The sequence below is a fragment of the Canis lupus genome, chromosome 24, assembly GCF_003254725.2.
Source record: "Canis lupus dingo isolate Sandy chromosome 24, ASM325472v2, whole genome shotgun sequence".
NCBI lineage: Eukaryota > Metazoa > Chordata > Mammalia > Carnivora > Canidae > Canis > Canis lupus.
The window spans coordinates 19,518,744-19,546,168 of NC_064266.1; the positions used below are offsets into that span (position 1 = coordinate 19,518,744).

A 27,425-nucleotide genomic window follows, 5' to 3' on the forward strand; every position below is an offset into this window, starting at 1 on the left:
ATTTTATTTATTTATTCATGAGCGAGAGAGAGACAGAGACATAGGCAGAGGGAGAAGCAGGCTCTATGCAGGAAGCCCAATGTGGGACTTAATCCCAGGACTTAATCCCAGGACTCCAGGATCACACACGAAGGCAAGCGCCAAACCACTGAGCCACCCAGGGATCCCCAGATTGTTTTCTTAATTCCTCTTTCTGTTGATTATTAGTAACATAACAGATTTTTGTATATTGATTTAGTATCCTGAAACTTTACAAAACTCATTTATTAGTTCTAATAGTTTTTTGGTAGTCTTTAGGATTTCCTATATACAATATCATGTCATCTGTAAATAGTGACAATTTTACTTCTTCCTTTCCAATTTGGGTGTCTTTTATTTATTTTTCTTACCTGATTGCTCTCACTCATATTTCTAATACTATGTTGAATAAAAGTGATGAGATCGGACATCCTTGTCTTATTTCTAATCTTACAGGAAAGCTTACATCACTGTTGAGTGTGATGTTAGCTGTGCCTTGTTATATATCGCTTTCATTATGCTGAGGTACACTCCCTCTATACCCACTTTATTGAGAGTAAATGGCTGTTAAGCCTTCTTTCTAACATGTAGCTTAGGTCCAAAGTTTTTTAAATATTTTTTCTCAGGATAATCAATCCATTGTTGAAAGTGACATATTGAAGTTCCCCACTGTTACTGTATTGCTATCTGTTTCTCCCATTAGATCTGTTCATTAGATTTGTTAATTTTGCTTTCTATATTTGAATGCTCTTATGTTGGTTGCATAAATATTTACAAATGACATCAATTCTCGTTGGGTTGACCCTTTATCATTATATAATGATCTTCTTTCTTTCTTATTATAGTCAATCTTTGACTTAACATCTATTTTGTCTAACATAAGTATAGCTACCCCTGCTTTCTTTTGTTTCCATTTACATGGATTTTTTTTAAAATCCCTTCATTTTCAATCTGTGTGTACTCTTAAAGCTGGAGCAAGTCTCTTGTAGGAAGCATTGAGTTGGTTTTGTTTTATATCCATTCACCCACTCTATGTCTTTTGATTAGATAATTTAGTCCCTTAGATCCTCATAACCTTTAAGATTTTTCACAAACTTTCAATAGACAGTTGAGGAAACACACGGAAAATTTTTTTTAAAAAGATACTCCCAGGGGATCCCTGGGTGGCTCAGCGGTTAGCGCCTGCCTTCATCCCAGGGCGTGATCCTGGAGTCCCGGGATCGAGTCCCACATCGGGCTCCCTGCATGGGGCCTGCTTCTCTCTCTGCCTGTGTCCCTGCCTCTCTCTCTCTCTCTCTCTCTCTGTCTCTCATGAATAAATAAATAAAATCTTAAAAAAAAAGATACTCCTAAATTTTCCTTCCCATGAAATATTAAGTTAAATAATGGGAATTTTTTTAAGATTTTATTTATTTATTCATGAAAAACAGAGAGGCAGAGACACAGGCAGAGGGAGAAGCAGGCTCCATGCAGGGAGCCCGACGTGGGACTCGATCCTGGGTCTCCAGGATCATGCCCTGGGCTGAAGGTGACGATAAACCGCTGAGCCACCCAGCCTGCCCAAATAATGGGAATTTTTAAGAGATTAACAAATTAAGAAACATTCTTTGTTACAAAGTTAAACTTAAAATATTTTTATTTTGCACTAATTATAGGAAAAGAGGGTAAGCCTGAAGGAAGAGTAGTTGAATAAGTCTAAATATATATATATTTAGGTAGATAGATATTCCATATATATCCATATGTATAAGAGAGATTCTTTTTTTAAAAAGATTTTTTATTTATTTATTCATGAGAGGCAGAAAGAGAGAGAGCGAGGCAGATACAGGCAGAGGGAGAAGCAGACTCCATGCAGGGAGCCTGAGGTGGGAATCGATCCTGGGTCTCCAGGATCAGGCCACTGGGCTGAAGGCAGCGCTAAAACGCTGAGCCACTCGGGCTGCCCTATAAGAGAGGTTCTATCTTAAAACTAATATAAATAGATCTTACTTGAGTATATAATTCGTTGGAGAAATATTGCTTCACATGGCAATATGTTTTTATTTGAAATTTCATGCATTGCTCAAATTCATATATTGCTGATTTTTCACTTTAGAATTTTTCTATCTTCACTTTGGGGACAGGGACTGAGCATGAATGCTTGAAAGGGGAATCAGCTAATAGCCAAAACATTAATAGATGTCTTTTCTCATTTATATATTTGATTAATATTTAATACATAAATGCCAGGACTTTTTATTTAAACTTATCTATTGATTTTAGGAAAAGTATCTTTTATTTTTTTATTTTTTATTTTATTTTTACCCATCAGAAAAGTATCTTTTAATTTGAACACATCCATTCAAATAGTTTTCATCCAAATAAGATATAAAAAAAGGAAAATGAACTGCACAGCTAAGATTTCCAAGGAATCACTTTCTTCACACTAAGGAAATTAATAACCCCAGGGGCCCCTGCCCTAGAAATCCCTCCATTGAGGTTCTCTGACTCAAGCAATATGAGGGATGAAGGTGTCTATTTTGCCTTTCATGCCTAAAATCAACTCCCATCTGCTGACTCTGACAGCCAAAGTCTTAGCTTTTGGCTGAGTCAGAAAAGAGTCTCAGTAGTGATAAACTGTGTCCCAGATGCACTTTATCTCCTCATCAAAGGGGGAGTCATTCCACTTTCTGAAGTCTCTCCAGCCTACACTTACCTTCCATTATGGACTAGAGTATGACTAGGCTTATAAGCAGGGACCTAAGTGGCCACACAAACCAATCTGGGACCACATTTCCCACACTGGACATAAGTGAATGAGTATGGTCTCCTATCACAACTTTAAGCTGTCTTTGGGGGATACCAGAGCAAAAGGATCAATCTTGTTTATCACCCTCCCTTAGACCTTGCTTTTTGGAACCCAGGCAAAGGGAGCTAAGTTCCACTCCACATTCCACAATATTCGGGGAGGTCTGAACTGAGATGTCTAAACCCAACAATGCAGTCCTCTTTGTTCTCTCAGCAAACCTCCCTCTACCCCTCCTATCTCCCAGCTCCTGGTGGCCTCAAGCATCTCTTAGGTAACCAATGGCATTCTCTCCATCTGCTTGTCCTCTTTCCTCTGTGTATATCTATTTCTCTGTCAGTTTCACCTTTTGTGAGAACATCAAGCATGCTCAAGTAGGACCAGTCTTAATGACCTCATTTTATTCCTCAGGTCAATTTCTTGGGTGTTCAAAATGACTTGATATTTATTTAGCTGTGTTTGAAGGATGAAGTAAGCATAGCGCCCCCCTACTACTCCACCATCTTAACTCCTCCCCCTCCTAATGACTTCATTTAACTTGATTACCTCTGTGAAGACCATTTCCACTTAAGGTCCCATCCTGAGGCACTGGAGATGAAAACTTCAATATTTTGGGGGGGCTACACAATTCAGTCTGTAATGATTCTGCCATGAAATTTTAATAACTCAGATATATGTACTTTCATTTATGTACTATATGTATGTGTGCATGTGCACATGCTTTATACATGGTAAGAGTACATACAAAGCTTGCTTTTTTCATTCAATTCAGGGTTAAGATTCACAAAATGCAAAATTTAAGGTAAAAATTAAGACACTTAACACTATTAAAATTCGCTTTAATGTAAAATTGTATTTGCTGAGTGTGGTGCACAGACCACATAGGGTAACCCTCAATAACTCTATGTGTATGTAAATGGTAAATACAGTGTGACATACCCCTGGGTTTATAAAGGTCAACTTCTAAAAATCTGCAACATGCACCAAATCATTATTGCACATTAGATACTGTGCCTCTTCATCCGCAAACAACACTGTAGGCTAGGATTCTGCAGACAGCCCTGCTGATTAACCATTCTGCAGTCCTGTGCCTAATACTGAATCAAGCCATGTTGACAGGCCATGCCCTTCCCTGACAGCCAACTCCACCAAACCAGTGACATATGGCAAGGGGAACCCTCACATAAAAAGACACCAGGTAGACAAAATGCAACTACAGGTGTGCACTTGAAGATCCAAAAAGTGAGAAAACTGAGATCTAGATGGGCTGACTGGCTTTTCTAAGGTCTGAGGGACAATCCTGGCATGAAATTTATCCATTGAGACTCTTCTAACCTATGCCTGAGAACCAATTTTCATTCACTAACCCTTGTAGCCACATCTTATCTCACAGCTTCAGGACAAAATATTTTTTAAATTTTATTTATTTACTCATGAGAGACACAGAGAGAGGCAGAGACATAGCCACAGGGGGCCTAATGCAGGACTCGATCCCAGGACCCTGGGATCACAACCTGAGCCAAAGGCAGACATTCACCAAGGAGTCAACCAGGTGTCCCAGATTCAGGACAATATCTTAACACAGGGTAGAGTTTGCCCCTAAGCCCAAAACCTCCTGAGCCAAAACAAAGGGATCCACAGGCTAGCAGAACCTCTACCAGCATGCATCATTCCACTCACCCTTTTCTAACTGGAATGTAATGGGCCCTGGTAGCAGGTCCCTGAGGGCCACCACAATGCAAGCAGGGACCCCATTCCCCACACAGGAAGCCAGTGAGTGGGTGTGGTCTCCTATTATGGCTTCTGGGGAGCCAGGAGACCAGAAGAATCTCGGGTATCACCCACTCCCAGATCTTGTTTGGAAAAGCTGTCCTGGAGTGGTTGAGCCATTCTTCTGGCACTTGATCTTTCCCTGGTCTGCCCTAGTCTACCCCCAGCTCTGCTCTTCTCCTCTTCTTTGAGGACAACCAGTGCTTCCTGGTTCTTGCCACTCTCTGAATTCATTTCATCAAATACAGTGAGATCATGTGTCCATCTGTTCTTCTGGGAAAACCAGTAATGTTCTCTTCAAGTCCAGCCACATTCCATGCCATCCATGGCCATGGGAAATTTACATATTTCCCTCAAGCTGAGAAATGAGAGTGTAGGCAGCTTACCTGCCATTCTCTCCCAGAGTTCCCTTGTTGCTCCAAACCACACCTTAGCCCATCTGTGGTTTTGACGGTTTGCCAACCTGAAAGGAGAAGGATTACCAGGACCTGACTAATATGGGGGAGTGATGCTGGTGGTAGCAAATGTTGGGGGTCAGTTGTGGGCCTTCCAAAATTGACAAGGTCCCTTGAGGTTCTACTCTTTTTTGTGGAGAAGAGGAAACTGTCTGTCTCTTCCCTCTTGACAGACAAGCAGAGGAAACATACTCTGCCTGCATGAATTTAGTAGTCCTAAATTCTCCCGATTCTTTAGGCTTGCTGTCTCATGACTTACCCTTTCTCCATACCTCTCAGCATTAATATCTCCACAAATTCAGTGACTGCTCACCCTTCAGGAAGGTGATGAATGTCAATCCGAGGTTGGCAGAGGGCACTTGGACCCATCCCCAAGTGCACTGTGTGATTTGGGACATTTAGATAGGGGAGAGACTAGTGTCTCTCCCCATGAATTCATAATCCCAGCCCTCTCCTTCCCTGTCCTCATCTTCCTTTGGCTCGGAGCTGAGACATGGACCCGGGGAGGTGATACATCTGATCCACTGTACTGACTCCCCTCAGTCAGGTCAGGAACTTCCACCACCTGCAGAGGCCTCTCTAAACTCAGTGTGTGTGTGCTCACACATGTCATTAAAAAAAGTAATGAATGAGAGGAGAACACAGGCAACACCCTTTTTGAACTTGGCCACAGCAACTTGCAAGATACATCCATGAAGGCTAGGGAAACAAAAGCAAAAATGAATTACTGGGACTTCATCAAGATAAAAAGCTTCTGCACAGCAAAAGAAACAGTCAACAAAACTAAAAGACAACCTATAGAATGGGAGAAGATATTTGCAAATGACATATCAGATAAAGGGCTAGTATCCAAGATCTATAAAGCACTTATTAAACTCAACAGCAAAGAAACAAACAATCCAATCATGAAATGGGCAAAAGACATGAACAGAAATTTCACAGAGGAAGACATAGACATGGCCAAAAAGCACATGAGAAAATGCTCCATATCACTGGACATCAGGGAAATACAAATCAAAACCACAACGAGATGCCACCTCACCCCAGTGAGAATGGGGAAAATTAAAAGACAGGAAATAACAAATGTTGGAGAGGATATGGACAAGGGGGAACCCTCTTACACTGTTGGTGAGAATGTGAACTGGTGCAGCCACTCTGGAAAACTGTGTGGAGGTTCCTCAAAGAGTTAAAAATAGACCTGCCCTACGACCCAGCAATTGCATTGCTGGGGATTTACCCCAAAGATACAGATGCAGTGGAACGCCGGGACACCTGCACCCCGATGTTCATAGCAGCAATGTCCACAATAGCCAAACTGTGGAAGGAGCTTCGGTGTCCATCGAAAGATGAATGGATAAAGAAGCTGTGGTCTATGTATACAATGGAATATTCCTCAGCCATTAGAAACCACAAATACCCACCATTTGCTTCGACGTGGATGGACCTGGAGGGTATTATGCTGAGTGAAATAAGTCAGTCAGAAAAGGACAAACATTATATGGTCTCATTAATTTGGAGAATATATAAATTAGTGAAAGGAAATAAAGGGAAAGGAGAGAAAATGAGTGAAAATATCAATGAGGGTGACAAAACATGAGAGACACCTAACTCTGGGAAATGAACAAGGGGTAGTGGAAGGGGAGGTGGGTGGGGATTGGTGTGACCGGGTGATGGTCACCGAGGGGGGCACTTGGCAGGATGAGCACTGGGTGTTATGGTATGTGTTGGCAAATTGAACTCCATTAAAAAATTTTTTAAAGAGCATTCAGAAGCTATTTTAGCTAATAAAAATAAATAAATTTATTCAATAACTAAAAAAAAAAGTAATGAATGAAGTCCACTCATGATCTGGATCCAAGTTCTTCAGTCCTGCCTGGGTCAGAGGATGGAAATGGGAAATGATTTTGTATTTCTTTGCAGGAACCACATTTGACATATTCCAAGTGCAACAATCTGAGATGACACAGACTGTATCAATTGGAGAGACAGTCACCTTGAGTTGCAGTGTACCAGATTCATTCCCAAAAGGACCTGTCTTATGGTTCAAGGGATCTGGGCCAAGCCGGGAATTAATCTACAATTTCAAAGAAGGTCTCTTTCCCAGAGTAAAAGAAATTGGACACATCACCAAAGCTGGCAACACAGACTTTTCCATCCGCATCAGTGATATCTCTCTTGCCAATGCTGGCACTTACTACTGCATGAAGTTCAAGGAGGGGAAACCTGACAGAGTTCCAGTCAGGACCAGGCTCCCAGGTGTCTGTTATTGGTAAGTATGTTTCCTCTACCCCTTGTTTTATGATATATTATCTCAGTTATAATATCCTTCATTCATTGAACAATTGCAATATGCTTAATATTCTTAAGTATTATATACATTTGACATTGTTTAATTCTCTCAGCAACTGATGAGTTAAGTATTTTACAGGAAGGTACACTGAGACTCAGAAAGATTAATGAAGTGATGAGGATTATTTCCGTTTACTTCTTTTTTATAAAAATATTATTTACTTATTTATTTGAGAATGAGAGAGAGAGCACACATAAGCAGAGGGGAGCAGCAGAGGGGGAGGGAGAAGCAGATTCCCCACTGAGCAGTGAGCCTCACACAGGGCTTGATCCCAGGACCTTGAGATCATGACCAGAGCTAAAGGCAGTTGCTTAATCGACTGAGCCACCCAGGCACAATCATTTTTTTTTGTTAGATTTTATTTTTAAGTAATCTCTACACCCAATGTATGGCTCAAACGTACAACCCCAAGATCAAGAGTTGAATGTAGTACTGACCAAGCCAGCCAGGCATCTCAATGGTTGCTTCTTAACTATCAACCCACCCCCAATAGCTAGAGTAAATCAATTAAGGTAATGTCAGTAGTTGACATGACTTAAGCAATATTTGAATCTAAAAGACAAAAGAACAGACTTGCAGAGAAATCTGGGGAATTGATTAATTCTCTCTCCTACGGGATGAGAACAAGCAATTATGTTGCCCGTGAGCTCAAAGGAGACATTATCTCATCATGAAAGGAATCCATTGAAAACTCTGCTGTAGAGGAGTACAGAGATGTAGAGAGTATGAGTTGACAGCATTGTGTGTCCATATTGTCCTGATCCAATTCCACCTCTGGACCCCCTCCCACCCAGTTCTGGGAGAGAAACATATTGTTAAATCAGTTAGCTTAAAGTCAGCACTGTCCTAAGAAATGCCAAGTGATAAAGGTCCCACATCCACAGATTGTTGAAATATAATTGCATCAATTTTTCTACTCCCAAACCTTAATTTTTCTTAGTGTTTGTTATTTGCATGGCCCTCTAAACTCTGAGCAATACCCAACATAAGAAATTACCTAATTGGTAATATTATAACACTACCATTTATTGGGCATCTGACATATCCAAATATTTTCCCCATATTATTATATTTATCTACACAGCAAATTGAGTATAAGGATGCTTGTCCTTGTTGTAAAGATGAGGAAACTAAAATTCAAGCAGATTTGGGGGTACAGATAGTAGGGGAAAGAGGTGAGGTTGGTCTGGGCTTCTACAGCATGCTCTACATATTAGTGAAGAACCTTTGTTTACAAGGGATAAGAACATAACACATTAATTTAAACCAAAAGTAGAAGTTGAGTGATCCTGTAATTGAGAATGATTCTAGATTCCTCTAAGACACAACTTTAGGAATCAAGAACTAGAAGTCAGGACTTAAGGTTCAGTATCACCAGTACTCTTATTGCCTAAGACTCTCATCTCTATTCATCTTTCCCTGGCTTTGTTCTCATCTGGTTCAAATGGCCCTTCTCTGTATGATGAGGAAAATAAATAAAGAAAATTTAATATTCATTCCCCAAGCTTAGCAGCCAGGATGGAAAGAGAGCATCTTTCCCCCAGCCTCCATAAATAAATCCCAGGGAATCATTTGAAATTGCCTTTCCTACATCAGTGCCCAACATTTCACTGACTCTTATCACAAGGGAGAAGAGGTACTAGGTTAGGGAACCCATCACCCAGTGAAAAAAACACTAAATAGACGAAAACAATACAGGACACCACAAGGTCCAAACGCTGCATGTAACATAGGAAGAAGTTCAGAACCAGAGATTTGGCTTGCCTAAAGTTACATAGGCAATGGACTAGAACTTAGAACATCTAGTCTCAGAATCCTTTGGGTTTATACCTTTACCTCCTCCCTAAATAACATTCTAGGGATGCCTAGTTGGCTTGGTGATTGAGCATCTCCCTTTGGCTCAGGTCATGATCCCGGGGTCCTGGGATCAAGTCCCACAGGGAAGCTGCTTCCCACGGGAAGCCTGCTTCTCCTTCTGTCTATGTCTCTGCCTCTCTCTGTGTGCATGTCATGAATGAATGAATGAATGAATAAATAAATAATAAATAAATAAATAAATAAATAAAATATTTTTAAAAAATAACATTCTAGTAAGAGTGGAGCTGTGAGAGTGCCTCGAAGTGTTTAGAGGGGGAATATTATGAGTAAATTCAATAGCCCTATTAAACATTCGGAGTCAGAAATGGACTAAATTTATGCCACCTCTACATAATAAATAAAAACACAGGGGGACCTGGGTGGTTCATTCAGTTAAGCGTCTGCCTTGGCTCAGGTCATGACCCCAGCCAGCCCTGCATCAGGCTCCTTGCTCAATGGGGAGTCTGGTTCTCCCTCTCCTTTCCCCTACTTGTGTTCTCTCTCTCTCAAATAAATAAATAAAATATTTTTTTAAATTAAAAATAAATAAAATAAGACACATATGTACTTTTTTTATGGTACTGACCTATGTATTACTCTCCTGTAGTTGGTGTAACTACTTAACACAAAATAAATGCCTAAAGAACAGAAATAGATCCATTCCATGAAGACTGCTGAATAATTTTTTTAAAACGTTTAAATTTGGGCAGCCCCAGTGGCTCAGTGGTTTACTGCCGCCTTCAGCCGGGGGTGTGATCCTGGAAACCCGGTATCAAGTCCCACGTCAGGCTCCCTGCATGGAGCCTGCTTCTCCCTCTGCCTGTGTCTCTGCCTCTCTGTGTGTGTGTGTGCCTCTCATGAATAAATAAATAAAATCTTTTAAAAAGTTTAAAGTCTCTGGAATTGGCAGTAATGGTGTAATATAAATGAGGAAACATTTATTTTATTGGTATTAATTTAATATCAATCTGAAGCTGATTCTGATGAGTCAGCATGTATATCATAAGCTCTAGAGTGACCACTAAGGAAATGACTCATACTAAATTTTTTAATAAGATGCACAACTGGAAAATATTTACTTAATGCCAAAGAAATAAGTGAAGGAGAAAGAGAGGAACAAAAAAGATATGAGAAATATAAAAAACAAAAAGTAAAATTGCAGGCATAAACCTAACTATATCAATACTGTTAAATGTGAATGGATTAAATATTCTAGTCAAAAGGCAGAGAGATGGTCATGTAGGATTTTTTTTAAGAGAAAGAGGGAAAGGGGTGCCTGAGTGGTTCAGTCAGTTAAGCATCTGCCTTCAGCTCAGGTCATGGTCCTGGAATCTCAGGATCAAGCCCCAAGTTGGGCTCCCTGCTGGTCAGAGTCTGCTTCTCCCTCTCCCCCTGCTCCTTCTCTCTGTCTCTGTCTCTGTCTCTGTCTCTCTCTCTCAAATAAATAAATAAATTTTTAAAAATAAATAAATATAGAGAGAAAGCATGTGTGTGAGTGGGGGGATGGGAGGAAGGTGCAGGGACAGAGGGAAAGAGGATCTTAAGCAGACTCCACACCCAGGGTGGAGCCCAAAGCAGGGCTTAGTCTCATTGACCTGAGATCAGGACTTGCTCTAAAGTCAAGAGTCAGCCACTTAACCAACTAAGCCACCCAGGTGCCCCTTGTGCTGCACTTTTAAAAAAAGATCCAACCATATGCTGTCTACAGGAGATATACTTTAGATTCAGTGATACAAACAGATTGAAAGTAAAAGGAAGCAAATGATATATAATGCAAAAGGCAATCACAAGAAAGCAAAATTATCTATATTAATATCGAGAATATAGACATTAAAACAAAAAATGTTATTTGAGGTTAAAAGGGTCACGATGAAAGTTTTAATCCATCAGCGAGATAAGACCATTATAAACTTACATGTACATAGCAACAGAGCACCAAAATATGTAAAGTAAAAATTAACAGAAATAAAGGGAGAAATAGATAATTCAACAATAATATTTAGAGATTTCAATATTCCACTTTGGGTAATATATAGAACAATTATGCAGAAAACAAACAAGTAAATAGAGGAGTTGAACAGTAATAAAAAGCAACTAGCCCCAGCAAGCATCTAAAGAACACTTCACACAACATCAGCAGAATACATTCTTCTCAAATGCACATGGAACATTCTCTAGGATATACCATCCAATAATACATAAAACAAAACTCAGTAAATTTAAGACAACAGAAATAATACAAACTATATTCTCCAACCACAATAGAATGCAATTAGAAATGAATTTTAGGAAGAAATATGAAAAACTACCAAATATGTGGAAACTAGTACATTCCTAAATCATCAGAATCAAAAAAGAAATCAAAAAGGAAATTATGAAATCTTTTGTGATGAGTGAAAATGAAAAAATATGCAAAAACTTACAGAATACAGCTAACAAATTGCTTAGAGGGAAATTTATAGCTGTAAACACCTGTTATTTAACAAGATGATCTCAGATCTATAATGTAACCTTCTACTTAAGACACTTGAAAAAGAGCAGCAAGTTAAATCTGAAGAAAAGAGAAGGAAGAAAATGGTAAAAATTGCAATGGAAGTTCATGAAACAAACAATGGAAAAATGAAGTCAATAAAAACTAAATTGGCTCTTTAAAAATATCAACAAAATTGACAAACGTTTAGCTAGACTGACCAGAAAAAAATAAAGACAAATTACTAGAATCAAGTGAAATAAGGGACATTACTACTGACCTTACAGAAATTAAAAAAGGATATAAGGAAATACTGTGAGCTATTGTGTGCTGGTTAACTAGATAACTTTGATGAAATGGACAACTACCAAAATTGACTCATGAAGAAATAGAGTATTTGAACTACCTATAACAAGTAAACAGGTTATATTAGTGATTGCATAAGTCCCCTGATATCAAAGCCAGGCAAGGACATCACAAAGAAAAAAACACAGGCAAAGATATCTCATGAATATAAACATGAAAATCCTCAACAAAATACTAACAAAGTGAATCCAGTAACACATAAAAAGCATCATACACCATACCCCATACACCACAAGTGGGACTTAACCCATTCATGCAAGTTCATTTGAATATCCAAAAATCAATTAATGTATGTTATCAATAGGATAAAAAGAAAACCACATGATCCTCCCAAGAGACACATAAAAATCATTGACAAAATTTAAAACCCTTTCATTATAAAAATACTTAACAAAGTAGAAATATAAGGTAACTTCCCCAACCCAGTAAAAGGCAAACACTCATAACCCATAGATGACCTCATATTTCATGGTGAAAGGCTAGATGCTTTCCCCATTAGTTAGATCAAGAACAAGACAAGGATCACTATTCTCATCAATTCTATTCAACATTGTACTAAAGGCTCCAGCCCGGGTAAGTAGGTAAAAAAGACATCTAAATTAGAAGTAAAATTATCCCTATTCACAAAAAAACATGATCTTCTATTTAGAAAATTTCTAAGAATGCACAAAAAGAGCAATCAAAACTACTAAATGAGTTCAACAAGTTTGAGGATACAAGGTCAATACACAAAAACCAATTGTATTTCAATATTTAAGATCAACAATCTGAAAATAAAATTAAGAAAATATTTCTGTTTACAATAAAATCAAAAAGGAAAAATATTTAGGAACAAATTTAACCAAAAAGGTGCAGGGTGCAGTTGTGAACTCTGAAAAATATCAAACATTATTGACTAGATTTCAGATCTAAGCAAGTGGATCATCTGAAAAATTGCCAACCACAATAGTTCTCAGTAACTATTAGGACAGGCAGATGAAACATCAGTAAGGATACAAAAGATTGGATCAGTATAATTAACAAATTTGAGCTAATTGACATATACAGAGCACTACACCCAACAACTGGGAAATATATATTCTTTTTAAGTGCATGTAGAACATTAACCAAAATTACTTATGCACTGGTTCATGAAGCGAGTCTCAACACATTTCAAAATATCGATATTATATGAATATATTTTCTGGTCAGAGTGGAATTAAACTAAAAATCAATTACAAAAGTGATCATCAGAAAATTTCCATGTATTAGATATTTGAAGAGATAATCAGAACAAACCATCTAAAGAAATTACAGTGGAAATTAGAAAATACTCTGAATTAAATAATAATGAAATCTTAAACTTAAGGCATGCAGCTACCACTGTGCTTAGAGGAAATATATAGTTCTAAATGTCTAAATTAGGAAAGACAAGACTAAAAACTAGTAATCAAAGCATCCATCTTGAGAATTTAACAAAACAAAGGTTTTAATTTCAATGTGGTCAAATTTGTCAATCTTTTCCTTAATTGGTTATAGCTTTTAGTGCTTGTCTAAGACATCTTTCCTTACCTTCAAAGATACACCCTTATATACCTCATTAAAGCCTTATGGTTGTGCCCTTCACATTTAGGCTGTAATACACATTTCTGATATGACATAGGAGTCCAATTTTGTTTTTTTCCATATCAATACCTAATTGTCCCACCTTGGTTTCTAGGGGAAAAGATTCCTTGTCTCCAGTGCTCTGTGGTGCAAACTTGTTAAAAATCAAGCTTCCATATATGAGTTGGTCTGATCAGAGGCTTCGTAATTTGTTCCAATGTTTGTTGTTGTTGTCTATAATAAGATAATAAGATAATAACCACTATCTTGACAACTACAGCTCTATTTTAAGTTTTACATGATAAAACAAGTAATTCCATCCTATTCTATTCTTGGTTATGCTTGGCCTTTTTCATTTACATGAAAAATTTAGCATATCTTTGTTAAGTTCAGCAAATGCACACATCTTTTAGAATTTTAATTAGGATTGCATTGACTAACAATTAGTAATTGAAACGTTAATATCTTGTCATATGTCTAAATATACATCTCTTTACAATATCATACATATCTTTACACTATCATCTTTCCATCAATGAGCATGATATACCTTTTCATTCATTAAGGTCTTCTATAATGTAATTCAATAAAGTTTTGTTGTTTTTCCTGTAGACACAGCACAGGGTGGGTGAGGGGGGTTGGTGCAGAGGGATGCAATTTTTTGAAGAAAAATAAATTAGATACTAGCAGAGCTATTAGCCACTCACCCACTGACAGCTTGTATCACTTACTCAGTACTATATTAAACAGTGTATTGGAAGATAGATTAACTAATAGCTCCAAGCCTCCTAAAATTTTATTTTTTTCTTTTTTTTAATTTAAATTCAATTAGCCAACATATAAGTACATTATTAGTTTCAGATGTGGGGTTCAATAATTAATCAGTTGCACATAACACCTAGTGCTCAACCTATCATGTGCTCATAACACCTAGTGCTCAACCCATTCCTCTGTAATACTCATCACCCAATTACCCCATTTCCTCACCCACCTCCCCTCTAGCAATCCTTAGTTTGTTCCCCAGACTTAAGAGTCTCTCATGATGTCTCCCTCTCTGATTTCTTCCCAGTTTTCTCTCTCTTCCCATATGATCCTCTGTACTGTTTCTTATGAGTAAAACCATAGGATAATTGTCTTTCTCCAATTGATTTATTTCACTCAGCTTAATACCCTCCAGTTCCACCCACATCAGTGTAAATGATAAGTATTTGTCCTTTCTGATGGCTGAGTAATATTCCATTCCATATGTATATATATATATATATATATATATATATATATACACACACACACCCACACCATATCTTCTTTATCCATTCATCTGTCGATGAACATCTTGGCTCTTTCCACAGTTTGGCTATTGTGGACATTGGTGCTATGAACATTGGGGTACAGGTGTCCCTTCAGATCACTACATTTGTATCTTTATTTTTTTAAGATTTATTTATTTATTTATTTATTTATTTATTTATTTATTTATGAGAGAGAGAGAGAGAGAGAGAGGCAGAGACACAGGAGGAGGGAGAAGCAGGCTCCATGCCGGGAGCCCAACGCAGGACTCGATCCCAGGACTCCAGGATTGCGCCCTGGGCCAAAGGCAGGCGCTAAACCACTGAGCCACCCAGGGATCCCCTACATTTGTATTTTTAGGGTAAATATCTAGTAGTGCAATTGCTGAGTCATGGGGTAGATCTATTTTTACTTCTCGAGGAACCCCCATACTTTTTCCCAGAGTGACTATACCAGTTTGCATTCCCACCAACAGTGTAAAAGGGTTCCCTTTCTCCACATCCTTGCCAACATCTGTTGTTTCCTGTCTTTTTAATTATAGCCATTCTGACTGCTGTGAGGTGGCATCTTATTGTGGTGTGGTTTTTTTTAAGATTTTATTTATTCATTCATGAGCGATACAGAGAGACAGAGAGAAGCAGGCTCCCTCTGGGGAGCCTGCTGTGGGATTAGATCCCAGGACCCCAGGATCACAACCTGAGCTGAAGGCAGATGCTCAACCACTGAGCCACCCAGATGCCCTCACTGTGGTTTTGATTTGTATTTCCCTGGTACCAAGTGATGTGGAGCATTTTCTCATGTGTCTGTTGGCCATTTGTATATCTTCTTTGGAGAAATGTCTGTTCAAGTCTTCTGCCCATTTCCTGATGGTATTATTTGTTCTTTGGTAGTTGGGTTTTGATAAGTTCTTTATAGATCTTGGATACTAGCCCTATATCTGATATGTCATTTGCAAATACCTTCTCCCATTCTGTAAGTTGCCTTTTTGTTTTATTGACTGTTTCCCTTGCTGTGCAGAAGCTTTTTATCCTGATGAAGTCCCAATAGTTCATTTTTGCCATTGTTTCCCTTGCCTCTGGAGATGTGTATAGCAAGAAGTTGCTGCAGCCAAGGTCAAAGAAGTTGTTCCCTGTGTTCTTCTCTAGGATTTCGATGGATTCCTGTCTCACTTTTAGTTCTTTCTTCCACTTTGAGTTTATCTTTGGTATGGTATAAGAGAACGGTCCGATTTCATTCTTCTACATGTGACTGTCAAATTTTGCCAGGACCATTCATTAAAAAGACTGTCCTTTTCCCTTTGGATATTTTTTCCTGCTTTGGCACAGATTGGTTGACCATTGAGTTGAGGGTCCATTTCTGGGTTCTCTATTCTGTTCTATTGATCTATGAAACTGTTTTTGTGCCAGTACCAATACTGTCTTAATGATTACAGCTTTGTAATATAGCTTGAGGTTAGGCATTAAAATGCCACCAGGTTTGGTTTTGGCAATTGGGTGTCTTTTCTGGTTCCATACAAATTTTAGGATTATTTGTTCCAGCTCTGTGAAAAAAATGTTGATAGTATTTTGAAAAGGATTGCATTGAATGTGTAGATTGTTCTAGGCAGCAGAGACATTTTAACAATATTTATTCTTCCAATCCATGAGCATGGAATGTTTTTCCATTTTTTGTGTCTTCCTCAATCTCTTTCAGAAGTGTTCTGTTTTTTTTTTAGAGTATAGATCCTTTGCCTCTTTCATTCAGTTTATTCCTAGGTATATTGTGGGTTTTGGTGCCATTGTAAATGAGACTGATTCCTTAATTTCTCTTTCTTCTGTCTCATTGTTAATGTATAGAAATGCAACTGATTTCTGTGCATTGATTCTGCCACACTGCTGAATTCCTGTATGAGTTCTAGCAATTTTAGGGTGGAGTCTTTTGTGTTCTTCACATAAAATATCATGTCATTGGGGGCGGGGCAAGATGGCGGAGGAGTAGTCCCCAGCTCACCTGGCCCCATCAACTTACCTAGATAAGTTTGAAATCATCCTGAAAACCTATGCATTCGACCTGAGATTTAAAGAGAGAACAGATGTAACGCTACAGAGAGAAAGGTTTTCGCTTCTAACAAGGTAGGAAGGCGGAAAAAAAGAAAAAAGAATCAAGTGGGGGAGGGGCCCGGCAAGGAGGCAGGCTAAGGCCCGGCAGCGAAAGCCTCCAGGACAGGAAAGCCCAGCCCTGCTGAAGCAGGAACTTTAACAATCCGCACCGGATTCTTCCCTGATGGAAAGGTGCTCAGCAGGGAAATAGAGCAGGATCGCAGGAGGAGCAATGGAGCCTCCAGTTTCCTGGAGTCACTAATACAGGAAGTGCACCCTGGGGAAAGTGGCCACACACCGCTGGCTGATCTCGGTAAAGGGCTGGAGCGCCTCAGGAGAAGCTCAGGCAACAACTCCGGGCGGAGGGGACTGCGCCCTGCTGCCTTCAGGAGCCAGCTCGAGGAATGAGATCCAGCAGCACAAGCCCCAGATCCCAGGGTGCCGAGAGGACACAGCCCAGGATCCTGTGCCCCCCCCAGGACAGACGGAGCTGAGGAGGGCACAAGACAGCGAGGACTCTCCTGCCACTGGGTGCCTCCAAGCTGTGCAGATCAGCACCCACGCTGCCCAGGCAGCATCCAGGCCAGCACAGACTGGGAGACTGCAGTAGTTACTGTGGGAGCTGACTCCAGAGCTGGAGAGCTGGCCGCTGCCAGTGTGGTTGTTCCTCCTTGTGTCACCGTGTGCCTAGGAGGAGTAGGGCCACCAGGGGACAAAGGCCTCAGAGAATAAACAGCTCCCACTGAGCCCGAAATTGGGGGGGGGGGGGGCAGCTCCCCCAGGTGCACATACCTGAGAATCAGCACAGCAGGCACCTCCCCGAGAAGACCAGCTGGAAGAACAAGGGAAGAGCAAGTTCTTGACCAAGCAGTGCTGGAAAGCTCCAGGGGAAGTCGAGGGCCTTACAGTATATAGAACCAAAGGAATCATCTAGGTTGGAATTTACTTAGATGGCAGTTGATATTCTTGACGCAGCCCACTTATACAGTCACTCTGAACTGAGCAAACTGACTAGAAAGAACTCACCACAAAATAAAGAATCAGAAACAGTACTCTCTCCCACAGAGTTACAGAATTTGGATTACAATTCAATGTCAGAAAGCCAATTCAGAAACACAATTATAAAGCTACTGGTGGCTCTGGAAAAAAGCATAAAGGAATCAAGAGACTTCATGACTGCAGAATTTAGATCTAATCAGGCCGAAATTAAAAATCAATTAAATGAGATGCAATCCAAACTGGAGGTCCTAACAACAAGGGTTAATGAGGTAGAAGAGAGAGTGAATGACATAGAAGACAGTTGAAGGCAAGGAAGAAAGCTGAGGGGGAAAAAAATAGAAAAACAAAAGACCATGAGGAAAGGTTAAAGGAAAAAAATGATAGCCTCAGAAGGAAAAATCTACGTATAATTGGAGTTCCGGAGGGCGCCGAGAGGGACAGAGGGCCAGAAAGCATATTTGAACAAATCATAGCTGAGAACTTCCCTAATTTGGGGAGGGAAATAGGCATTCAGATGCAGGAGATAGATAGGCCACCCCCAAAAATCAATAAAAATCATTCAACACCTCCACATTTAATAGCGAAACTTGCAAATTCCAAAGATAAAGAGAAAATCCTTAAAGCAGCGAGAGACAAGAGATCCCTAACTTATATGGGGAGAAATATTAGATTAACAGCAGACCTCTGCATAGAGACTTGGCAGGCCAGAAAGGGCTGGCAGGATATATTCAGGATACTAAATGAGAAGAACATGCAGCCAAGAATACTTTATCCAGCAAGGCTCTCATTCAGAATAGAAGGAGAGATAAAGAGCTTCCAAGATAGGCAGAAACTGAAAGAATATGTGGCCACCAAACCAGCTGTGCAAGAAATGTTAAGGGGGACTCTATAAAAGAAAGAGGAAGCCCACAGAATTATCCACAAAAACAGGGACTGAATAGGTATTACGATGACACCAAATTCATATCTTTCAATAGTAACTCTGAACATGAATCTGCTTAACAACCCCATCAAAAGGCGCAGGGTTTCAGACTGGATAAAAAAAGCAAGACCCATCTACTTGCTGTCTACAAGACACTCATTTTAGACCTAAGGACACCTACAGCCTGAAAATGAAAGGTTGGAGAACCATTTACCATTCAACTGGTCCTCAAAAGAAAGCAGGGGTAGTCATCTTCATAGCAGATAAATTAAAGTTTATCCCAAAGACTGTAGTAAGAGATGAAGAGGGACATTATATCATACTTAAAGGGTCTATCCAACAAGAAGACCTAACAATCATGAATATTTATGCCCCTAATGTGGGAGCTGCCAAGTATACCAATCAATTAATAACCAAGGTTAAGACATACTTAGATAATAATACACTAATTCTGAGAGACTTCATAGTGGCACTTTCTGCAAGTGACAGATATTCTAAGCACAACATCTCCAAAGAAACAAGAGCTTTAAATGATACACTGGACCAGATGGATTTCACAGATATATATAGAACTTTACATCCAAACGCAACTGAATACACATTCTTCTCAAGTCCACATGGAACTTTCTCCAGAATAGGCCACATACTGGGTCACAAATCAGGTCTCAACCGATACCAAAAGATTGGGATTGTCCCCTACATATTTTCAGACCATAATGCTTTGAAACTTGAACTCAATCACAAGAAGAAATTTGGAAGACACTCAAACACGTATAGGTTAATCAGGAAATTAGAGACGAATTTAAAAGATTCATGGAAACTAATGAGAATGAAGATACAACCGTTCAAAATCTTTGGGATACAGCAAAAGCAGTCCCGAGAGGGAAATACATCACAATACAACCATCCCTCAAAAAACTGGAAAGAACTCAAATACACAAGCTAACCTTGCACCTAAAGAAACTGGAGAAAGAACAGCAAGTAAAACCTACACCAAGCAGAAGTAGAGAGTTAATAAAGATCTGAGCAGAGGATAGTCTTTCCTCCTTCATCGAATATTAGTTGACCATAACGCTGAGGGTCCACTTCTGGGTTCTCTCTTCTGTTCCATTGATCTATGTGTCTGTTTTTGTGCCAGTACCACGCTGCCTTGATGACCACAGCTTTGTAGTACAACCTGAAATCTGACATTGTGATGCCCCCAGATATGGTTTTCTTTTTTAAAATTCCCCTGGCTATTCGGGGTCTTTTCTGATTCCACACAAATCTTAAAATAATTTGTTCTAACTCTCTGAAGGAAGTCCATGGTATTTTGATAGGGATTGAATTAAATGTGTAAATTGCCTTGGGTAACATTGACATTTTCACAATATTAATTCTGCCAATCCATGAGCATGGAATATTTTTCCATCTCTTTGTGTCTTCTTCAATTTCTTTCAGAAGTGTTCTATAGTTTTGAGGGTATAGATCCTTTACCTCTTTGGTTAGGTTTATTCCTAGGTATCTTATGCTATAGATGGTGCTGGGAAAATTGGACATCCACATGCAGAAGAATGAAACTAGACCACTCTCTTTCACCATACACAAAGATAAACTCAAAATGGATGAAAGATCTAAATGTGAGACAAGAGTCCATCAAAATCCTAGAGGAGAACATAGGCAACACTCTTTTTGAACTCAGCCACAATAACTTCTTGCAAGATACATCCACGAAGGCAAAAGAAACAAAAGCAAAAATGAACTATTGGGACTTCATCAAGATAAGAAGCTTTTGCACAGCAAAGGATACAGTCAACAAAACTAAAAGACAACCTACAGAATGGGAGAAGATATTTGCAAATGACGTATCAGATAAAGGGCTAGTTTCCAAGATCTATAAAGAACTTATTAAACTCAACACCAAAGAAACAAACAATCCAAACATGAAATGTGCAAAAGACATGAAGAGAAATCTCACAAAGGAAAACATAGACATGGCCAACATGCAGATGAGAAAATGCTCTACATCACTTGCCATCAGGGAAATACAAATCAAAACCACAATGAGATACCACCTCACACCAGTGAGAATGGGGCAAATTAACAAGGCAGGAAACCACAAATGTTGGAGAGGCTGTGGAGAAAAGGGAACCCTCTTACACTGTTGGTGGGAATGTGAACTGGTGCAGCCACTCTGGAAAACTGTGTGGAGGTTCCTCAAAAAGTTAAAAATAGACCTGCCATATGACCCAGCAATTGCACTGTTGGGGATTTACCCCAAAGATTCAGATGCAATGAAACGCCGGGACACCTGGCCCCCGATGTTTATTGCAGCAATGGCCACGATAGCCAAACTGTGGAAGGAGCCTCGGTGTCCATCGAAAGATGAGTGGATAAAGAAGCTGTGGTCTATGTATACAATGGAATATTACTCAGCCATTAGAAACGACAAATACCCACCATTTGCTTCAACATGGATGGAACTGGAGGGTATTATGCTAAATGAAATAAGTCAATCAGAGAAGGACAAACATTATATGTTCTCATTCATTTGGGGAATATAAATAATAGTGAAAGGGAATATAAGGGAAGGGAGAAGAAATGTGTGGGAAATATCAGAAAGGGAGACAGAACATAAAGACTCCTAACTCTGGGAGTTAGGTGAATGGGTGACGGGCACTGAGGGGGGCACTTGATGGGATGAGCACTGGGTATTATTCTGTATGTTAGCAAATTGAACACCAATAAAAAATAAATTTATTATTTAAAAAAAAAGATCTGAGCAGAACTCAATGAAATAGAGAACAGAAGAACTGTAGAACAGATCAACAAAACCAGGAGTTGGTTCTCTGAAAGAATTAATAAGATAGATAAACCATTAGCCAGCCTTATTAAAAACAAAAGAGAAAAGGCTCAAATTAATAAAATCATGAATGAAAGAGGAGAGATCACAACCAACACCAAGGAAATACAAACGATTTTTAAAACATATTATGAGTAGCTATATGCCAATAAATTAGGCAATCTAGTAGAAATGAACACATTTCTGGAAAACCACAAACTACCAAAATTGGAACAGGAAGAAATAGAAAACCTGAACAGGCCAATAACCAGGGAGGAAATTGAAGGAGTCATCAAAAACGTCCCAAGACACAAAAGTCCAGGGCCAGATGGCTTCCCAGGGGAATTCTATCAAAAGTTTAAAAAAGAAACAATACCTATTCTACTAAAGCTGTTTGGAAAGATCGAAAGGGATGGAATACTTCTAAACTCATTTTATGAGGCCAACATCACCTTAATTCCAAAACCAAAGACCCCACCAAAAAGGAGAATTATAGAACAATATCCCTGATGAACACAGATGCCAAATTGTCAACAAGATACTAGCCAATAGGATCCAACAGTACATTAAGAAGATTATTCACCATAACCAAGTGGGATTTATACCCAGGATGCAAGGCTGGTTCAACACTCATAAAGCAATCAATGTAATAGATCACACCAACAAGAGAAAAAACAAGAACCATATGATCGCCTCAATAGATGCAGAGAAAGCATTTGACAAAACACAGCGTCTATTCCTGATCAAAACCCTTCAGAGTGTAGGGATAGAGGGAACATTCCTCAGCATCTTAAAAGCCATCTACAAAAAGCCCAGAGCAAATATCAATCTCAATGGGGAAGCACTGGGAGCCTTTCCCCTAAGATCAGGAACAAGACAGGGATGTCCACTTTCACCACTGCTATTTAACATAGTACTAGAAGTTCTAGCTTCAGCAATCAGACAACAAAAAGAAATGAAAGGCATTCAAATTGGCAAAGAAGAAGTCAAACTCTCCCTCTTTGCAGATCACATGATACTGTACATAGAAAACCCAAAAGACTCCTCCCCAAGGTTGCTAGAACTCATACAGCAATTCAGCAGTGTGGCAGGATACAAAATCATTGCCCAGAAATCATTGGCATTTCTATACTCTATGAGACTGAAGAAAGAGAAATTAAGGAATCAATCTCATTTACAATTGCACCCAAAAGCATAAGATACCCAGGAATAAACCTAACCAAAGAGGTAAAGGATCTATACCCTAAAAACTAAAGAATATTTCTGAAAGAAATTGAGGAAGACACAAAAGAATGGAAAAATATTCCATGCTCATGAATTGGAAGAATTAATATTGTGAAAATGTCGATGTTACCCAGGGCAATTTACACATTTAATGCAATCCCTATCAAAATACCATGGACTTTCTCCGAGAGTTGGAACAAATAATAGTAAGATTTGTGTGAAATCAGAAAAGACCCCGAATAGCTAGGGGAATATTGAAAAAGAAAACCAGAGCAGGGGGCATCACAATGCCGGATTTCAGGTTGTACTACAAAGCTGTGATCATCAGGACAGTATGGTACTGGCACAAAAACAGACACATAGATCAATGGAACAGAATAGAGAACCCATAATAGGGCCCTCAACTCTATGGGCAACTAATATTCGACAAAGCAGGAAAGACTATCCACTAGAAAAAGGACAATCTCTTCAATAAATGGTGCTGGGAAAACTGGACAACCACGTGCAGAAAAATGAAAGTAGACCATTCTCTTACAACAAACACAAAGATAAACTCAAAATGGATGCAAGATCTAAATGTGAGACAAGAATCCATCAAAATCCTAGAGGAGAACACAGACAACACCCTTTTTGAACTTGGCCACAGCAACTTCTTATAAGATACATCTATGAAGGCAAGGGGGAAAAAAGCAAAAATGAATTATTGGTCTTAATCAAAATAAAAAGCTTCTGCACAGCAAAAGAGACAGTCAGCAAAACTAAAAGACAACCACAGAATGGGAGAAGATATTTGCAAATAGCATATCAGATAAAGGGCTAGTATCCAAGATCTATAAAGAACTTATTAAACTCATCAGCAAAAAACCCAAACAATCCAATCATGAGATGGGCAAAAGACATGAACAGAAATTTCACCAAAGAAGACAAAGACATGGGCAGCCCCGGTGGCTCAGCAGTTTGGAGACGCCTTCAGTCCCAGGCGTGATCCTGGAGACCCAGGATCGAATCCCACGGCAGCCTCCCTGTATGGCACCTGCTTCTCCCTCTTCCTCTCTCTCTCTCTCTCTCTCTCACTCTCTCTTTCTCTCTCTCATAAATTAAATCTTAAAAAAAAATAAGAAGACAAAGACATGGCCGACAAGCACATGAGAAAATGCTCCGCATCACTGGCCATCAGGGAAATACAAATCAAAACCACAATGAGATACCACCTCACACCAGTGAGAATGGGGAATATTAACAAGGCAGGAAACAACAAATGTTGGAGGGGATGCGGAGAAACGGGAACCCTCCTGCACTGTTGGTGGGAATGTGAACTGGTGCAGCCACTCTGGAAAACTGTGTGGAGGTTCCTCAAAGAGTTAAAAATAGAACCACCCTACGACCCAGCAATTGCACTGCTGGGGATTACCCCAAAGATACAGATGCAGTGCAACGCCGGGACACCTGCACCCCGATGTTTATAGCAGCAATGTCCACAATAGCCAAACTGTGGAAGGAGCCTCGGTGTCCATCGAAAGATGAATGGATAAAGAATCTGTGGTCTATGTATACAATGGAATATTACTCAGCCATTAGAAATGACGAATACCCACCATTTGCTTCGACGTGGGTGGAACTGAAGGGTATTATGCTGAGTGAAATAAGTCATTCGGAGAAGGGCAAACATTATATGGTCTCATTCATTTGGGGAATATAAAAAATAGTGAAAGGGATTAAAGGCGAAAGGAGAGAAAATGAGTGGGAAATATCAGTGAGGGTAACAGAACATGAAAGACACCTAACTCTGGGAAACGAACAAGGGCAGTGGAAAGGGAGGTGGGCAGGGGGATGGGGTGACAGGGTGACGGGCACTGAGGGGGGAAGTTGATGGGATGAGCACTGGGTGTTATGCTATATGTTGGCAAATCAAACTCCAATAAAAAATATACAAAAATAAAAATATATATATCTTGTCATCTGCAAAGAGTGAGAGTTTGACTTCTTTGCCAATTTAAATGCTTTTTATTTCTTTTTGTTGTCTGATTGCTAAGGCTAGGACTTCTAGTACTATGTTGAACAACAATAGAATGGGCTTCCCTGTCCTTTTCCTGATCTTAGGAAGAAAGGTCTCAGCCTTTCCCCATTGAGAATGATATTCACTGTGGGCCTTTCATAGATGGCTTTTATGATACGAGGTATGTTCCCTCTATCCCTACACTCTGGAGAGTTTTAATCAAAAAGGACACTGTAGGGATGTCTGGGTGGCTCAGCAGTTGAGAGTCTTCCTTTGGCTCAGGTGTAATCCCAGGGTCCTAGGATCCAGTCCTGCATCAGGTTCCCCACAGGTAGCCTGCATCTCCCTCTGCCTATGTCTCTGCCTCTGTGTGTGTGTCTGTCAAGAATAAATAAATAAATCTTTTTTAAAAAGGACACTGTATTTTGTCAAAGGATTTTTCTGCATCAATTAAGAGCATCATATGATTCTTGTCCTTTCTTTTATTTATGTGATGTATCACACTGATTGATTTGCAGATGTTGAACTATGCTTGCAATCTAGGAATAAATCCCACTTAGCCATGGTGAATAATCCTTTTAATGTACTGTTGTATCCTATTGGCTAGTATCTTGATGAGAATTTTGGCATCCATGTTCATCAGGAATACTGGTCTGTAATCGTTCTTGATGGGGTTTTTGTCTGGTTTGGGGATTGAGATAATGCTGGCCTCATAGAATGAGTTTGGAAGCTTTCCTTCCATTTCTATTTTTTGCAATAGCTTCAGAAGAATAGGTATTAGTTCTTCTTTAAATGTGTGGTAGAATTCCCCAGGGAAGCCATCTGGCCCTGGACTCTTGATTATTGGGAGACTTTTGATTACTGCTACAGTATCTTTCCTGATTATGAGTTTGTTCAGTTTTTCTATTTCTTCCTGCTTCAGTATTGGGGTTTATATATTTCTAGGAATGCATGCATTTCTTCCAGATTGCCTGATTTTTTGGCATATTTGCTCTTAATACGTTTTTATAAGTGTTTGTATTTCAACACTAATTCTCCTAAGGGAAGAGGAGTGAAGTGGTGGGGACGCGGCAGCAGCGGCAGCACTTAAAAGGAGTTTTTTTGGAGGCTTTTTTGGACCCATTTGTGAGATCGATGTTGTCCTTAATGATGGGGAAACCAGGAAAATGGCTGAAATGAAAACTGAAGATGGCAAAGTAGAAAAGTACTATCTTTTCTATGATGGAGAGTTTGTTTCAGAAAAGGTAAACCTAGCTTTTAAGCAACCTGGAATGAGGCTAGAGCACCAAGGAATTAGAACTGAATTTGTAGATCAAATTGAACTTTTCAATGACAGGAATAATACTCATGAGTTTGTAGACCTAGTGAAAGAACTAGCCTTGCCTGGAAAATTGACTCAGAGTAGAAGCTATGATTTTGAATTTATGCTATTTGAAAAACTATATGAATCTTATATCAATGCCAATGTCCCCTTGAGGTATTTTCTTAAAGTGACAATAGTAAGAAGACTGATAAACTTGGTAAAAGAATATGATCTTATTGTTCACCAACTTGCCACATATCCTGATGTTAACAACTCTATTAAGATGAAAGTGGGCATTGAAAATAGTCTACTAGTATAATTTGAATATAATAAATCAAAATATCATCTAAGGGATTTGATTGTTGGAAAAATTTACTTCTTATTAGTAAGAATAAAGATCCAACATATGGAGTTGCAACTGGTAAAAAAAAAAAAAAGGATCACAGGAATTGGACCCAGTACCACCACAGAAACAGAAATAATTGCAAAATATGAAATAATGAATGGTGTACCCATAAAAGGTGAATCAATTTCAATAAGACTATTTTTAGTGGGATATGACCCAACTCTGACAATGAGAGATGTGAACAAAAAATTTTCTGTAAGGTACTTTTTGATTCTAGTCCTTGTTGATGAGGAAGACAGAAGGTACTTCAAGCAGCAGGAGATCATCTTATGGAGAAATGCTTCTGAAAAACTGAGGAAACAGAGAACAAACCTTCACCAGCGATTTGAATCATCAGAATTAGAGGCATCTGCTGAACAGCCTAAAATGTGAACTGAATAGAAGAAAAAACAAAAAAATGCCTATATCCATTGAGATTAAATTCAACAGATTAAAGATGGTTGCAGCTTGTAAGGAGTGGAAAGGCCAAAACTCCATTTATAATAGTATTCCTTTATCTTACGGTGCTGCATTTATTCTATGTGCTTTTTAAAATGTATATACAACTAAATGTTCTTCATGTTTATACATTTTAAAAAGCATTTTCTTTGAAAAAAATTGTGTTTCTTCAGTGTTGGTTGTGATCTCTCCTCTTTCATTCATATTATTAATTCAGTCCTTTCTCTTTTCTTTTTAGTAAGTCTGACCAAGGGTTTATCAATCCTATTAATTTTTTCAGAGAACCAGCTTCT

General features: G+C 39.1%; 1 protein-coding gene across 1 annotated transcript; it reads left to right on the forward strand.

Moving 5' to 3' along the window:
• The first annotated feature begins 6,986 nt into the window (after positions 1–6,986).
• Positions 6,987–27,066, forward strand: LOC112673451 (vacuolar protein sorting-associated protein 26A-like). The gene is given in 2 exon segments (XM_035706041.1): positions 6,987–7,297; positions 26,043–27,066. Coding segments are annotated over 2 exon segments (1,335 nt in total).
• Positions 27,067–27,425: the final 359 nt, after the last annotated feature.